This window comes from Xenopus tropicalis, chromosome 1 (genome assembly GCF_000004195.4).
Source record: "Xenopus tropicalis strain Nigerian chromosome 1, UCB_Xtro_10.0, whole genome shotgun sequence".
NCBI lineage: Eukaryota > Metazoa > Chordata > Amphibia > Anura > Pipidae > Xenopus > Xenopus tropicalis.
The window spans coordinates 215,182,608-215,199,411 of record NC_030677.2 but is presented as its reverse complement, the minus strand read 5'-3'; the positions used below and the strand labels follow the sequence as shown (position 1 = coordinate 215,199,411).

The 16,804-nt window shown below is 52.7% G+C and overlaps 1 protein-coding gene across 1 annotated transcript; it reads right to left on the bottom strand.

Annotated features, from left to right (window-relative positions):
• Window positions 1-292: 292 nt before the first annotated feature.
• LOC100495886 (IgGFc-binding protein) lies at window positions 293-10,055 on the bottom strand. The gene is made up of 4 exons (XM_031895015.1): window positions 9,704-10,055; window positions 7,846-9,045; window positions 6,036-6,227; window positions 293-808 (listed from the first exon to the last, which is right to left on the bottom strand). Exons 1-4 carry the CDS (start codon window positions 9,873-9,875, stop codon window positions 450-452), a joined length of 1,923 nt encoding a protein of 640 aa, XP_031750875.1. The 5' UTR covers window positions 9,876-10,055; the 3' UTR covers window positions 293-449.
• Window positions 10,056-16,804: the final 6,749 nt, after the last annotated feature.

The following is a 16,804-nucleotide window of genomic DNA, read 5'->3' as shown; positions in this document are numbered from 1 at the left end:
CTCCCTGTGGCACAGTCGGATACGGGCCGGCCTCCCTGTGGCACAGTCGGATACGGGCCGGCCTCCCTGTGGCACAGTCGGATACGGGCCGGCCTCCCTGTGCAATGCCCCACATCCTGTCTGCATGGGATAAACATGATTTCATGCCATTCACCCCAAACCCACCCTGGGCCACCCCACAAACCCACATCAGTATGTGGCATAAAGATGCACTGTAACTGGATTAGAATAGGAGGGAGCAGTCGGACCCCAGTGCCAGAGCCTTGTACGAGGGAACATGGCAGCACACAGGTAGGTGAATGCACTTTATTGGCCTCGGACTTTCCTGCCTCGGGGCACTTCCCTCACTGGTGCAAATACAAGTGATTCTAATGGTAAATACACAGCTATTGTGCCTCTGTAGGTGGCAGTAAGTGGTGCTCAGAGGTTGGGGCGATGCCCTGAGGGGCTCAGTTACAGATAAAGCTCAGTTTAGTGCCGCAGCACTCAGCCCTCCAGGTGAGACCCCCCGCTACAGACAGCACTGTACACAACTTGTGGGTGGGGTCACTAGGCTGCCCTTCCCCCCAGTTTGTGTAATTCACAGGGGTCTCATCCGTCCAATAGAGGGTCCCCCACACTCGGTGCCTGCGAAGGCCAATCCAAAGTCCCAGCCCAGATATGTTCTTGGGTACCGCCTCCAGCAGCCTTTGGGTCTCGAGGTCTGGGATGCTGATCAGATCTGAGCCATTTTCACGGCAATAACGTAAAGCGTCCCACCATCCGAGCTGAGCCGCCACCACGCTGAGGTTTCTGGCATTCAGGAGCCCTGCAAAAGGTTTCTGTTGTCAGTACCCAGCCCTACCCAGCATTCTGTGGGCTGAGGGTCGGCACCGCCACATGGGCCTCTGTAGCCCCCCAATTGCAAGGTCTGACCCCAACATAGATACGCCACTGGCAGTTAGAGACACACTGCAGATAATGCTGAGTATAAGGGGTCTGGGGGGGGGGTAACCAGTACACTGCAGGTAATGCGGAGTATAAGGGGTCTGGGGGGGTGTAACCAGTACACTGCAGGTAATGCTGAGTATAAGGGGTTGGGGGGGTAACCAGTACACTGCAGGTAATGCTGAGTATAAGGGGTCTGGGGGGGTGTAACCAGTACACTGCAGGTAATGCTGAGTATAAGGGGTTGGGGGGGGGGTGTAACCAGTACACTGCAGGTAATGCTGAGTATAAGGGGTTGGGGGGGGGTGTAACCAGTACACTGCAGGTAATGCTGAGTATAAGGGGTTGGGGGGGGGGTGTAACCAGTACACTGCAGGTAATGCTGAGTATAAGGGGTTGGGGGGGGTAACCAGTACACTGCAGGTAATGCTGAGTATAAGGGGTCTGGGGGGGGGGTAACCAGTACACTGCAGGTAATGCGGAGTATAAGGGGTCTGGGGGGGTGTAACCAGTACACTGCAGGTAATGCTGAGTATAAGGGGTTGGGGGGGGTAACCAGTACACTGCAGATAATGCTGAGTATAAGGGGTCTGGGGGGGGGGGTAACCAGTACACTGCAGGTAATGCGGAGTATAAGGGGTCTGGGGGGTGTAACCAGTACACTGCAGGTAATGCTGAGTATAAGGGGTTGGGGGGGTAACCAGTACACTGCAGGTAATGCTGAGTATAAGGGGTCTGGGGGGGTGTAACCAGTACACTGCAGGTAATGCTGAGTATAAGGGGTTGGGGGGGGGGGTGTAACCAGTACACTGCAGGTAATGCTGAGTATAAGGGGTTGGGGGGGGGGGGGGTGTAACCAGTACACTGCAGGTAATGCTGAGTATAAGGGGTTGGGGGGGGGGGGGGTGTAACCAGTACACTGCAGGTAATGCTGAGTATAAGGGGTTGGGGGGGGGGTGTAACCAGTACACTGCAGGTAATGCTGAGTATAAGGGGTTGGGGGGGGTAACCAGTACACTGCAGGTAATGCTGAGTATAAGGGGTTTGGGGGGGGGGTAACCAGTACACTGCAGGTAATGCTGAGTATAAGGGGTTGGGGGGGGGGTAACCAGTACACTGCAGGTAATGCTGAGTATAAGGGGTTGGGGGGGGGGGGGGTAACCAGTACACTGCAGGTAATGCTGAGTATAAGGGGTTGGGGGGGGGGGGTAACCAGTACACTGCAGGTAATGCTGAGTATAAGGGGTTGGGGGGGGGGTGTAACCAGTACACTGCAGGTAATGCTGAGTATAAGGGGTTGGGGGGGGGGTAACCAGTACACTGCAGGTAATGCTGAGTATAAGGGGTTGGGGGGGGTAACCAGTACACTGCAGGTAATGCTGAGTATAAGGGGTTGGGGGGGGTGTAACCAGTACACTGCAGGTAATGCTGAGTATAAGGGGTTGGGGGGGGGGTAACCAGTACACTGCAGGTAATGCTGAGTATAAGGGGTTGGGGGGGGGTAACCAGTACACTGCAGGTAATGCTGAGTATAAGGGGTTGGGGGGGTGTAACCAGTACACTGCAGGTAATGCTGAGTATAAGGGGTCTGGGGGGGTGTAACCAGTACACTGCAGGTAATGCTGAGTATAAGGGGTTGGGGGGGGGGTGTAACCAGTACACTGCAGGTAATGCTGAGTATAAGGGGTTGGGGGGGGGGTGTAACCAGTACACTGCAGGTAATGCTGAGTATAAGGGGTTGGGGGGGGGGGGTGTAACCAGTACACTGCAGGTAATGCTGAGTATAAGGGGTTGGGGGGGGTAACCAGTACACTGCAGGTAATGCTGAGTATAAGGGGTCTGGGGGGGGGGTAACCAGTACACTGCAGGTAATGCGGAGTATAAGGGGTCTGGGGGGGTGTAACCAGTACACTGCAGGTAATGCTGAGTATAAGGGGTTGGGGGGGGTAACCAGTACACTGCAGATAATGCTGAGTATAAGGGGTCTGGGGGGGGGGGGTAACCAGTACACTGCAGGTAATGCGGAGTATAAGGGGTCTGGGGGGGTGTAACCAGTACACTGCAGGTAATGCTGAGTATAAGGGGTTGGGGGGGGTAACCAGTACACTGCAGGTAATGCTGAGTATAAGGGGTCTGGGGGGGTGTAACCAGTACACTGCAGGTAATGCTGAGTATAAGGGGTTGGGGGGGGGGGGTGTAACCAGTACACTGCAGGTAATGCTGAGTATAAGGGGTTGGGGGGGGGGGGTGTAACCAGTACACTGCAGGTAATGCTGAGTATAAGGGGTTGGGGGGGGGGGGGTGTAACCAGTACACTGCAGGTAATGCTGAGTATAAGGGGTTGGGGGGGGGGGTGTAACCAGTACACTGCAGGTAATGCTGAGTATAAGGGGTTGGGGGGGGTAACCAGTACACTGCAGGTAATGCTGAGTATAAGGGGTTGGGGGGGGGGTAACCAGTACACTGCAGGTAATGCTGAGTATAAGGGGTTGGGGGGGGGGGTAACCAGTACACTGCAGGTAATGCTGAGTATAAGGGGTTGGGGGGGGGGGGGGTAACCAGTACACTGCAGGTAATGCTGAGTATAAGGGGTTGGGGGGGGGGGGTAACCAGTACACTGCAGGTAATGCTGAGTATAAGGGGTTGGGGGGGGGGTGTAACCAGTACACTGCAGGTAATGCTGAGTATAAGGGGTTGGGGGGGGGGTAACCAGTACACTGCAGGTAATGCTGAGTATAAGGGGTTGGGGGGGGTAACCAGTACACTGCAGGTAATGCTGAGTATAAGGGGTTGGGGGGGGGTGTAACCAGTACACTGCAGGTAATGCTGAGTATAAGGGGTTGGGGGGGGGGTAAACCAGTACACTGCAGGTAATGCTGAGTATAAGGGGTTGGGGGGGGGTAACCAGTACACTGCAGGTAATGCTGAGTATAAGGGGTTGGGGGGGTGTAACCAGTACACTGCAGGTAATGCTGAGTATAAGGGGTCTGGGGGGGTGTAACCAGTACACTGCAGGTAATGCTGAGTATAAGGGGTTGGGGGGGGGTAACCAGTACACTGCAGGTAATGCTGAGTATAAGGGGTTGGGGGGGGTAACCAGTACACTGCAGGTAATGCTGAGTATAAGGGGTTGGGGGGGGGGTGTAACCAGTACACTGCAGGTAATGCTGAGTATAAGGGGTCTGGGGGGTGTAACCAGTACACTGCAGGTAATGCTGAGTATAAGGGGTTGGGGGGGGTGTAACCAGTACACTGCAGGTAATGCTGAGTATAAGGGGTCTGGGGGGGGGTAACCAGTACACTGCAGGAGACGCCATAGGGGGTCAGAATGGAATGTGGGGGTGTAAGCCGGGGAGGTACAGGGAAGGGACATCATTATATTTCTATGCAAATACCCCCAGGTGCCTGTGCCTCCCACTCAGTCAATATGAGCTTTGCATAGGGAAATGCACTGAGCGGGGGCATCAGTTATGGGTTGGGCATCAGTTATGGGTTGGGCATCACGGGGCAGATAAACACTCAGATTGCTTAAAGGGAAAGTACCTAATGCAGCTCTAAAGCAGCCGCCGGGTCAGTTCCCCGCACTCCTGAGACTTAAGCGCGTAGATCCAGTGTCGGTTTAATTGCGCCCTGACTCCAACTGGCCAATTAGACCAGTCCCTGGATCCACACGGAATATTATATATTTCTATGAATACAGGATGATCTGTAGCCCTTCTGCTGCTCACTGCCCTCGTGTAATGATAATTTAACCCTAATTCACTGATATTCTGAGAAAATGGTGGGCTTGGTTTATCTTTCTTTCTATTGTCTTCCTCCCACCTCACCTTCCACCTACCCTCCCGCCTAACCCCCATCTAACCCCCACCTACCCTCCAACCTAACCCCCATCTAACCCCCACCTACCCTCCCGCCTAACCCCCATCTAACCCCCACCTACCCTCCCGCCTAACCCCCATCTAACCCCCACCTACCCTCCCGCCTAACCCCCATCTAACCCCCACCTACCCTCCAACCTAACCCCATCTAACCCCACCTACCCTCCCGCCTAACCCCCATCTAACCCCCACCTACCCTCCCGCCTAACCCCCATCTAACCCCCACCTACCCTCCCGCCTAACCCCATCTAATCTCCCACCTACCCTCCAAACTAACCCCCATCTAATCTCCCACCTAACCCCCATCTAACCTCCCACCTAACCCCCATCTACCCGCCCACCTAACCCCCATCTACCCTCCCACCTTACCTTCCACCTACCCTCCCGCCTAACCCCCATCTAATCTCCCACCTACCCTCCCACCTAACCCCCATCTACCCTCCCACCTAACCCCCATCTAACCCACACCTACCCTCCTACCTAACCCCCATCTAATCTCCCACCTAACCCCCATCTAATCTCCCACCTAACCCCCATCTAACCAAAAAATATATGTAGGGGGAGCACGAGACAAAATGCAAAATTTTTGCAAAAAAGTGCTTTTATTTTTATGCCATACATGACATGTTTCGGGCCCCTTTCATGCCCTTGATGAACATGTCGTGTATGGCATAAAAATAAAAGCACTTTTTTTGCAGCAATTTTGCACTTTGTCTCGTGCTCCCCCTACATATATTTTTTGACTGAACATTGGCTGAGAGTGCGGCTCTATCACTGGGGGTTTGATGCATGAGGTCTGGAAGGCTGGGCGCAGAGTACCTATCTAGTCGAGTATTCTAACCCCCATCTAATCTCCCACCTAACCCCCATCTAATCTCCCACCTAAAGGTCCCCATACACGGGCCAACTGGTGCCCCCTTCCCTTACCTGTAGAGCCAACTGGTGCCCCCTTACCTGTAGAGCCAACTGGTGCCCCCTTTCCCTTACCTGTAGAGCCAACTGGTGCCCCCTTCCCTTACCTGTAGAGCCAACTGGTGCCCCCTTACCTGTAGAGCCAACTGGTGCCCCCTTACCTGTAGAGCCAACTGGTGCCCCCTTTCCCTTACCTGTAGAGCCAACTGGTGCCCCCTTACCTGTAGAGCCAACTGGTGCCCCCTTTCCCTTACCTGTAGAGCCAACTGGTGCCCCCTTCCCTTACCTGTAGAGCCAAGTGGTGCCCCTTTCCCTTACCTGTAGAGCCAACTGGTGCCCTTGCAGTAGAGTAGGATGAAGGTGTGGAACTGACACTGGATCCAATGGTGGATTTGGGCTTGAGGGTGGATGAACTGTCCTCCCCTAACTGGTATCCAGTGTTTGAGCAGGAACTGGATCCAAAGACAGAGAAGTTCTTTCCAACAACAGGAATGGGCGAGCCTGCTCTGCCTACAGGGAACAAATGTACAAATGTCAGGCTTCTCTGCACAACTGGCTGAGTCCTCTGACTGACTCCTCCAGATTGGGATACTTGTTGTTAGGTGCAGTTCCATCAATGGTAGGGGTTAATATTACCTGCACCTCTCCCCCAATCAGCAACAGGAGAAACCTTTTTATAACCTTGCTTCTCTCCCTGCCTGAGCAAACTGGTTCTGTTGTGAGAGAGTTTAGCATTTGGGCTTTAGCTAGAAAATACAGTTGTGAAATCTGCCTCTGACCCGGCTGATCCCTAACCCTCTGGTTCCTGTGTAGGATTTTGGCCTGACCATTCACTTAGTCTCATCCCTTGGTGCTGTGTGTCTCTGGTTTCTGTGTAGGAACCAGCTAGGCCCCCCAAACTGCTGTGTTGTGTGCCCTGATTGGCCCTTCCCCCCCCCCCCAAACTGCTCTGTTGTGTGCCCTGATTGGCCCTTTCCCCCACAGACTGCTCTGTTGTGTGCCCTGATTGGCCCTTTCCCCTACAGACTGCTCTGTTGTGTGATCTGATTGGCCATTTCCCCCTACAGACTGCTCTGTTGTGTGATCTGATTGGCCCTTACCCCCTACAGACTGCTCTGTTGTGTGATCTGATTGGCCCTTTCCCCTACAGACTGCTCTGTTGTGTGATCTGATTGGCCCTTACCCCCTACAGACTGCTCTGTTGACTGATCTGATTGGCCCTTTCCCCCCACAGACTGCACTGTTGTGTGATCTGATTGGCCCTTTCCCCCACAGACTGCTCTGTTGTGTGATCTGATTGGCCCTTTCCCCCACAGACTGCTCTGTTGTGTGATCTGATTGGCCCTTTCCCCCACAGACTGCACTGTTGTGTGATCTGATTGGCCCTTTCCCCCACAGACTGCTCTGTTGTGTGATCTGATTGGCCCTTACCCCCTACAGACTGCTCTGTTGTGTGATCTGATTGGCCCTTTCCCCCACAGACTGCTCTGTTGTGTGATCTGATTGGCCCTTTCCCCCACAGACTGCTCTGTTTTATGATCTGATTGGCCCTTTCCCCCACAGACTGCTCTGTTGTGTGATGTGATTGGCCCTTTCCTCCACAGACTGCTCTGTTTTATGATCTGATTGGCCCTTTCCCCCCCACAGACTGCTCTGTTGTGTGATCTGATTGGCCCTTTCCCCTACAGACTGCTCTGTTTTATGGTCTGATTGGCCCTTTCACCCCACAGACTGCTCTGTTGTGTGCCCTGATTGGCCCTTTCCCCCCACAGACTGCACTCATATCTGAACAGGTTCTGCCCCTCTGTAGTAATCATTCCTAACACATCTAGGTCTACCACTGCTTAGTAATAGGGAGAGGAACAATGCTCATCCACCGGGGAGTGGATCTCCTGGGGTTCTGATGATCAGCTACAGAAGAGAAACGTACTGAACAATTATGGGTGTGAGATGCTAGGGGGGCTGAGAATATACCACTAACTGCAAGGGGTAAGGGTTTGCTAATATCAAGATAGTACTGGGCTGAGGTGATGGCCAAGTCTATTGAAGGTTTGAAAGAAGAGCGGTGCTGATCTCTCAAAAGAATTCTAGGAGGGAACTAGTGCGTATGGGGTGATCATTGACTTACCACTGAAGCTGTAGGCTGTTGCCCAAACCTTCTCCTCCGATACCTGACAAACAAAGTGAGAGCCGGGACTAAGTGCCACCTCCACCCAAGCATAGCTGTCTCCACCTGACAAGACTTTGTTCCACTTCACATCAGCTGGGAAGGAGCTTCCATCCAACGTTACTGCTCTGTACTCGTCCCAGTTGGTTATCACAAGGAGATGGGTGGAGAGGGTGGACGGGGCATGAACGACCTGCAGTGTCTCAAACTGTTCAACAGGAATCACATTGGCCAAATACGGCTTGAGAGCGGGGTCTCCTGAACTGGTGCTGCCGGGACTAACATAGAGGGCCATCACAGTCCTGTTGGCCACAATCTGAAGGGAAGATGAGTTGCATGGTAGGTTTAGAATGCTTCCCATATACACTCTGTAGTCTTTCTTCCCCTCACCGTTATACACAGTCACATCCGTTATCCCAGCAACTATTAACTGCATCTTATCTCCCAGTGGTGGAACATTGGCCGAGGGGACAATAAAAGCTTTACCCCAGCGAGATTGGGGCAGCAGTTGCTCATATACATAACCATTATAGTACTTAAAGCTCGTTTGGTTGATTTGGTACCCACTTAGCACTGCCACCGTATTATTAGCCTGGACTGATGTGCCATAGAGGTTGCCCTTTAGCTGGAACTGTGCCGCCTGGTAAGGGCCAAGTGTGAAGGTTGTGGTGCTCCCAGGAGACCAGGATCGCCCACCGAACTTGACGACTCCACCTTTAATAGTGACACTAACAGATGTGGGAGAATACTGGTTGACAATGGCAAACTGGGAATATCCGGGCAAATCAAAGACAGGCGTGAAGATGAAGTAGTTTAAGTCAAGATACCTGGTAGGAAGCACGTAAGATGAGTCAAACCCATTGGGGGTCCAGACTTGGGAGATAACAATGATGCTCTTAGTAGAAGACACCTCTACAGTACAACTGGACAAGAGTGAGCTGCCCACAAGCATGACATTAGTGGGAATTGGGACGTTGGCTATCTGACCTGGGCTCAGTGTGTAGAACTGAGAGAAATTGGTGCCGGGCACTTTCACAGAGACCCCCGCACAGCAATTCAACCCATGCAGGAGAAGGTCAAACCTCGTCTTGTTGTTTTCCATCAGGGGCACCTCCATAAATGCTGTGACAAAATACAGTCCTGAGAACATGGCCGGGTCATCTGTGAAATGAATAGAGTGGGGAAAGAGAGGAGATTTTATCATCAGCATAGGAAGGGGTTCTTAACTGTAAGGGCAGTCAGGTTACGGGATTCCCTACCAAGAGAGGGGGAATGAGTGATACATTGGGGGTGGGGAGGAAAGGAGATCTCACCATCAGCATAGGAAGGGGTTCCTTACTGTAAGGGCAGTCAGGTTATGGGGTCCCTACCCAGAGAGGGGGAGTGAGTGATACATTGGGGGTGGGGAGGAAAGGAGATCTCACCATCAGCATAGGAAGGGGTTCCTTACTGTAAGGGCAGTCAGGTTATGGGATTCCCTACCAAGAGAGGGGGAGTGAGTGATACATTGGGGGTGGGGAGGAAAGGAGATCTCACCATCAGCATAGGAAGGGGTTCCTTACTGTAAGGGCAGTCAGGTTATGGGGTTCCCTACCAAGAGAGGGGGAATGAGTGATACATTGGGGTGGGGAGGAAAGGGGATCTCACCATCAGCATAGGAAGGGGTTCCTTACTGTAAGGGCAGTCAGGTTATGGGATTCCCTACTATGACAGTTAGGCAACATTTGTGGGGAGGCAGGTTTAGGTAGGTACAGAGACCTTGCAGGGTTGGGGGAGGTGGGATCGTGCCATTTGAGTTGGCAGACAGTAGGGCACTTACCTTGTAGGGTGGGAGGAAGGTGGGCACCCAGTAAGGTGAGCAGGTAGATGATCATTGTGCAGGTTAGGGGAGCCTGGGGAACTGGAACACTCCTGGACTCCTGGGCTCGTGCCACTGTACATAGCGACGGGGGGGGGGGGGGGGGGGTGCGGCAGCACAACTGATTATTCATGCAAATAAAGTCTGCTGTCTCCCTGCAGCCCAAACGGATCCGCACAGAACTCTGGGCCCCACAGTGGGTGCAGCCAGTCACACTGCCAAGGGTACTACTGGGTGCTGTGTGAGTGTATATGTAAGTGCCGCAGCCTCTATAATGGGGCAGGGATAGGGCAGAGAGGCTGGGGGGCAGGGATAGGGCAGAGAGGCTGGGGGGCAGGGATAGGGCAGAGAGGCTGGGGGGCAGGGATAGGGCAGGGATAGGTCAGAGAGGCTGGGGGGCAGGGATAGGGCAGAGAGGCTGGGGGGCAGGGATAGGGCAGGGATAGGGCAGAGAGGCTGGGGGGCCGGGGGGCAGGGATAGGGCAGAGAGGCTGGGGGGCCGGGGGCAGGGATAGGGCAGAGAGGCTGGGGGGCCGGGGGGCAGGGATAGGGCAGAGAGGCTGGGGGGCCGGGGGCAGGGATAGGGCAGAGAGGCTGGGGGGCCGGGAGGAAAGGATAGGGCAGAGAGGCTGGGGGGCAGGGATAGGGCAGGGATAGGTCAGAGAGGCTGGGGGGCCGGGGGCAGGGATAGGGCAGAGAGGCTGGGGGGCCGGGGGCAGGGATAGGGCAGAGAGGCCGGGGGGCCGGGGGGCAGGGATAGGGCAGAGAGGCCGGGGGGCAGGGATAGGGCAGAGAGGCCGGGAGGCCGGGGGGTAGGGATAGGGCAGAGAGGCCGGGGGGCCGGGGGGTAGGGATAGGGCAGAGAGGCCGGGGGGCAGGGATAGGGCAGAGAGGCTGGGGGGCCGGGGGGCAGGGATAGGGCAGAGAGGCCGGGGGGCCGGGGGGTAGGGATAGGGCAGAGGGGCCGGGGGCAGGGATAGGGCAGAGAGGCCGGGGGGCTGGGATAGGGCAGAGAGGCCGGGGGGCTGGGATAGGGCAGAGAGGCTGGGGGCAGAGATAGGGCAGAGAGGCCGGGGGGGTAGGGATAGGGCAGAGGGGCCGGGGGGCAGGGATAGGGCAGGGATAGGGCAGAGGGGCCGGGGGGCAGGGATAGGGCAGGGATAGGTCAGAGAGGCTGGGGGGCCGGGGGGCAGGGATAGGGCAGAGAGGCTGGGGGGCCGGGGGGCAGGGATAGGGCAGAGAGGCTGGGGGGCCGGGGGGCAGGGATAGGGCAGAGAGGCTGGGGGGCCGGGATAGGGCAGAGAGGCTGGGGGGCCGGGGGGCAGGGATAGGGCAGAGAGGCTGGGGGGCCGGGGGGCAGGGATAGGGCAGAGAGGCCGGGGGGCCGGGGGGCAGGGATAGGGCAGAGAGGCCGGGGGGCCGGGGGGCAGGGATAGGGCAGAGAGGCCGGGAGGCCGGGGGGTAGGGATAGGGCAGAGAGGCCGGGGGGCCGGGGGTAGGGATAGGGCAGAGAGACGGGGGGCAGGGATAGGGCAGAGAGGCTGGGGGGCCGGGGGGCAGGGATAGGGCAGAGAGGCCGGGGGGCCGGGGGGTAGGGATAGGGCAGAGGGGCCGGGGGGCAGGGATAGGGCAGAGAGGCCGGGGGGCTGGGATAGGGCAGAGAGGCCGGGGGGCTGGGATAGGGCAGAGAGGCTGGGGGGCAGAGATAGGGCAGAGAGGCCGGGGGGTAGGGATAGGGCAGAGGGGCCGGGGGGCAGGGATAGGGCAGAGAGGCCGGGGGGCAGGGATAGGGCAGGGAGGCCGGGGGGCTGGGGGGTAGGGATAGGGCAGAGAGGCCGGGGGGCAGGGATAGGGCAGGGATAGGGCAGAGAGGCCGGGGGGCAGGGATAGGGCAGGGAGGCCGGGGGGCTGGGGGGTAGGGATAGGGCAGAGAGGCCGGGGGGCTGGGGGGTAGAGAGGCTGGGGGGGGTGAATACAACTTGCCTCCTTCCCACAAACTTTTTCTGGGGAACACTGGGCAGCTTAAACCTGTCTGACCCAGAGGTTCTGGTTGCCCCAAGCATCATTAGTGCAAAGCTCCTTGGCCCAGTCTATTTAAAGGGGAAATATCCCTCCCCTGTGGGACATGGGCTCAGTCAGTTGGGGGGGGGGGGGTAAGTAGATATAAATATACTGGTATTATTGTTACACACAGAGCTGATCCCTCAGATTGATAGGAACCCTGATACTGTGTGTGTGTGTGATATTAAAGGGGAAATATCCCTCCCCTGTGGGACACAAATATAGCTGATTCCCCAGACAACACATTACTTGAGTAATTTCTCAGAACCCCTTATGCTGAGAGTGTAATGCGCCCCCCCCTCACTCGGTGCATCAGCCACAACAGAATCCATCACTTCCCAATGGAACAGACTGTGTGGGCAGCGGAGGGATTTCAATCCCAGAATGCATCATGTTACAATGGAGTCTCCATTACAGCGAGACTTGGGGGAACTGACAATCACACAGACACAATATCTGTGTAAAAATAAAATGTTTATATTTGTTTCCTGCAGTTCAAAGTTCAGCAGGGAAAATGGGGGCTATATATACAGTATTTCCATTTATGTGTCCATTTCCCAGTATGCCTTGCATGATTGTGTAGATTGATCAGACTATTTCCCAGAATGCCCTGGGTGACTGGTTGGTGAGACAAATTCCCAGAATGCAGCGAGTGAGCAAATCTCTATTTGTGGAAATGAGGGATAAAGCATTTCCCAGCATGCTCTAGGCGGTATAAAGGTCAGTTGATGAGACTTTTTCCCAGAATGCTCTTGATGAGCGAATCTACATGTTTGGATATGATGTGGGGGTGGAAATGAAGTATATCCCAGCATGCTTTGGGTGGTTACTCTCTATGTGTGTGTAGATCAGTGGATGAAGTATATCCCAGCATGCTTTGGGTGGTTACTCTCTATGTGTGTATAGATCAGTGGATGAAGTATATCCCAGCATGCTTTGGGTGGTTACTCTCTATGTGTGTATAGATCAGTGGCTGAAGTATATCCCAGCATGCTTTGGGTGGTTACTCTCTATGTGTGTATAGATCAGTGGCTGAAGCATTTCCCAGCATGCTTTGGGTGGTTACTCTCTATGTGTGTATAGATCAGTGGCTGAAGTATATCCCAGCATGCTTTGGGTGGTTACTCTCTATGCGTGTATAGATCAGTGGCTGAAGTATATCCCAGCATGCTTTGGGTGGTTACTCTCTATGCGTGTATAGATCAGTGGCTGAAGTATATCCCAGCATGCTTTGGGTGGTTACTCTCTATGCGTGTATAGATCAGTGGCTGAAGTATATCCCAGCATGCTTTGGGTGGTTACTCTCTATGTGTGTATAGATCAGTGGCTGAAGTATATCCCAGCATGCTTTGGGTGGTTACTCTCTATGCGTGTATAGATCAGTGGCTGAAGTATATCCCAGCATGCTTTGGGTGGTTACTCTCTATGTGTGTATAGATCAGTGGCTGAAGTATATCCCAGCATGCTTTGGGTGGTTACTCTCTATGCGTGTATAGATCAGTGGCTGAAGTATATCCCAGCATGCTTTGGGTGGTTACTCTCTATGTGTGTATAGATCAGTGGATGAAGTATATCCCAGCATGCTTTGGGTGGTTACTCTCAATGTGTGTATAGATCAGTGGCTGAAGTATATCCCAGCATGCTTTGGGTGGTTACTCTCTATGTGTGTATGGATCAGTGGCTGAAGTATATCCCAGCATGCTTTGGGTGGTTACTCTCTATGTGTGTATGGATCAGTGGATGAAGTATATCCCAGCATGCTTTGGGTGGTTACTCTCTATGTGTGTATAGATCAGTGGCTGAAGTATATCCCAGCATGCTTTGGGTGGTTACTCTCTATGTGTGTATAGATCAGTGGCTGAAGGATATCCCAGCATGCTTTGGGTGGTTACTCTCTATGTGTGTATAGATCAGTGGATGAAGTATATCCCAGCATGCTTTGGGTGGTTACTCTCTATGTGTGTATAGATCAGTGGATGAAGTATATCCCAGCATGCTTTGGGTGGTTACTCTCTATGTGTGTATAGATCAGTGGCTGAAGTATATCCCAGCATGCTTTGGGTGGTTACTCTCTATGTGTGTATAGATCAGTGGCTGAAGTATATCCCAGCATGCTTTGGGTGGTTACTCTCTATGTGTGTATAAATCAGTGGATGAAGTGTATCCCAGCATGCTTTGGGTGGTTACTCTCTATGTGTGTATGGATCAGTGGATGAAGTATATCCCTGCATGCTTTCGGTGGTTACTCTCTATGTGTGTATAGATCAGTGGCTGAAGTATATCCCAGCATGCTTTGGGTGGTTACTCTCTATGTGTGTATGGATCAGTGGATGAAGTGTATCCCAGCATGCTTTGGGTGGTTACTCTCTATGTGTGTATGGATCAGTGGCTGAAGTATATCCCAGCATGCTTTGGGTGGTTACTCTCTATGTGTGTATGGATCAGTGGCTGAAGTATATCCCAGCATGCTTTGGGTGGTTACTCTCTATGTGTGTATGGATCAGTGGATGAAGTATATCCCAGCATGCTTTGGGTGGTTACTCTCTATGTGTGTATAGATCAGTGGATGAAGTATATCCCAGCATGCTTTGGGTGGTTACTCTCTATGTGTGTATAGATCAGTGGATGAAGTATATCCCAGCATGCTTTGGGTGGTTACTCCCTATGTGTGTATAGATCAGTGGATGAAGTATATCCCAGCATGCTTTGGGTGGTTACTCTCTATGTGTGTATAGATCAGTGGATGAAGTGTATCCCAGCATGCTTTGGGTGGTTACTCTCTATGTGTGTGTAGATCAGTGGATGAAGTGTATCCCAGCATGCTTTGGGTGGTTACTCTCTATGTGTGTGTAGATCAGTGGATGAAGTATATCCCAGCATGCTTTGGGTGGTTACTCTCTATGTGTGTGTAGATCAGTGGCTGAAGGATATCCCAGCATGCTTTGGGTGGTTACTCTCTATGTGTGTGTAGATCAGTGGCTGAAGGATATCCCAGCATGCTTTGGGTGGTTACTCTCTATGTGTGTGTAGATCAGTGGCTGAAGCGTATCCCAGCATGCTTTGGGTGGTTACTCTCTATGTGTGTGTAGATCAGTGGCTGAAGCGTATCCCAGCATGCTTTGGGTGGTTACTCTCTATGTGTGTATAGATCAGTGGCTGAAGTATATCCCAGCATGCTTTGGGTGGTTACTCTCTATGTGTGTATAGATCAGTGGCTGAAGTATATCCCAGCATGCTTTGGGTGGTTACTCTCTATGTGTGTATAGATCAGTGGCTGAAGTATATCCCAGCATGCTTTGGGTGGTTACTCTCTATGTGTGTATAGATCAGTGGCTGAAGTATATCCCAGCATGCTTTGGGTGGTTACTCTCTATGTGTGTATAGATCAGTGGCTGAAGTATATCCCAGCATGCTTTGGGTGGTTACTCTCTATGTGTGTATAGATCAGTGGCTGAAGTATATCCCAGCATGCTTTGGGTGGTTACTCTCTATGTGTGTGTAGATCAGTGGCTGAAGCATTTCCCAGCATGCTTTGGGTGGTTACTCTCTATGTGTGTGTAGATCAGTGGCTGAAGCATTTCCCAGCATGCTTTGGGTGGTTACTCTCTATGTGTGTATAGATCAGTGGCTGAAGTATATCCCAGCATGCTTTGGGTGGTTACTCTCTATGTGTGTATAGATCAGTGGCTGAAGTATATCCCAGCATGCTTTGGGTGGTTACTCTCTATGTGTGTATAGATCAGTGGATGAAGTATATCCCAGCATGCTTTGGGTGGTTACTCTCTATGTGTGTATAGATCAGTGGATGAAGTGTATCCCAGCATGCTTTGGGTGGTTACTCTCTATGTGTGTGTAGATCAGTGGATGAAGTATATCCCAGCATGCTTTGGGTGGTTACTCTCTATGTGTGTATAGATCAGTGGATGAAGTATATCCCAGCATGCTTTGGGTGGTTACTCTCTATGTGTGTATAGATCAGTGGCTGAAGTATATCCCAGCATGCTTTGGGTGGTTACTCTCTATGTGTGTATAGATCAGTGGCTGAAGTATATCCCAGCATGCTTTGGGTGGTTACTCTCTATGTGTGTATAGATCAGTGGATGAAGTATATCCCAGCATGCTTTGGGTGGTTACTCTCTATGTGTGTATAGATCAGTGGATGAAGTGTATCCCAGCATGCTTTGGGTGGTTACTCTCTATGTGTGTGTAGATCAGTGGATGAAGTATATCCCAGCATGCTTTGGGTGGTTACTCTCTATGTGTGTGTAGATCAGTGGCTGAAGGATATCCCAGCATGCTTTGGGTGGTTACTCTCTATGTGTGTATAGATCAGTGGCTGAAGGATATCCCAGCATGCTTTGGGTGGTTACTCTCTATGTGTGTATAGATCAGTGGCTGAAGTATATCCCAGCATGCTTTGGGTGGTTACTCTCTATGTGTGTATAGATCAGTGGCTGAAGTATATCCCAGCATGCTTTGGGTGGTTACTCTCTATGTGTGTATAGATCAGTGGCTGAAGTATATCCCAGCATGCTTTGGGTGGTTACTCTCTATGTGTGTATAGATCAGTGGATGAAGTATATCCCAGCATGCTTTGGGTGGTTACTCTCTATGTGTGTATAGATCAGTGGATGAAGTATTTCCCAGCATGCTTTGGGTGGTTACTCTCTATGTGTGTATAGATCAGTGGATGAAGTATTTCCCAGCATGCTTTGGGTGGTTACTCTCTATGTGTGTATAGATCAGTGGATGAAGTATTTCCCAGCATGCTTTGGGTGGTTACTCTCTATGTGTGTATAGATCAGTGGATGAAGTATTTCCCAGCATGCTTTGGGTGGTTACTCTCTATGTGTGTATAGATCAGTGGATGAAGTATTTCCCAGCATGCTTTGGGTGGTTACTCTCTATGTGTGTATAGATCAGTGGCTGAAGTATTTCCCAGCATGCTTTGGGTGGTTACTCTCTATGTGTGTGTAGATCAGTGGCTGAAGGATTTCCCAG

Excerpts from the sequence above, each read along its gene's own strand:
- LOC100495886 (XM_031895015.1), bottom strand. The coding sequence starts at position 9,875 with ATGAATAATCAGTTGTGCTGCCGCACCCCCCCCCCCCCCCCCCCGTCG. Across the intron at positions 9,046-9,703 it reads CCTTCCTCCCACCCTACAAG|ATGACCCGGCCATGTTCTCA; the intron begins GTAAGTGCCCTA and ends TTCATTTCACAG. Across the intron at positions 809-6,035 it reads GGCACCAGTTGGCTCTACAG|GGCTCCTGAATGCCAGAAAC; the intron begins GTAAGGGAAAGG and ends AACCTTTTGCAG.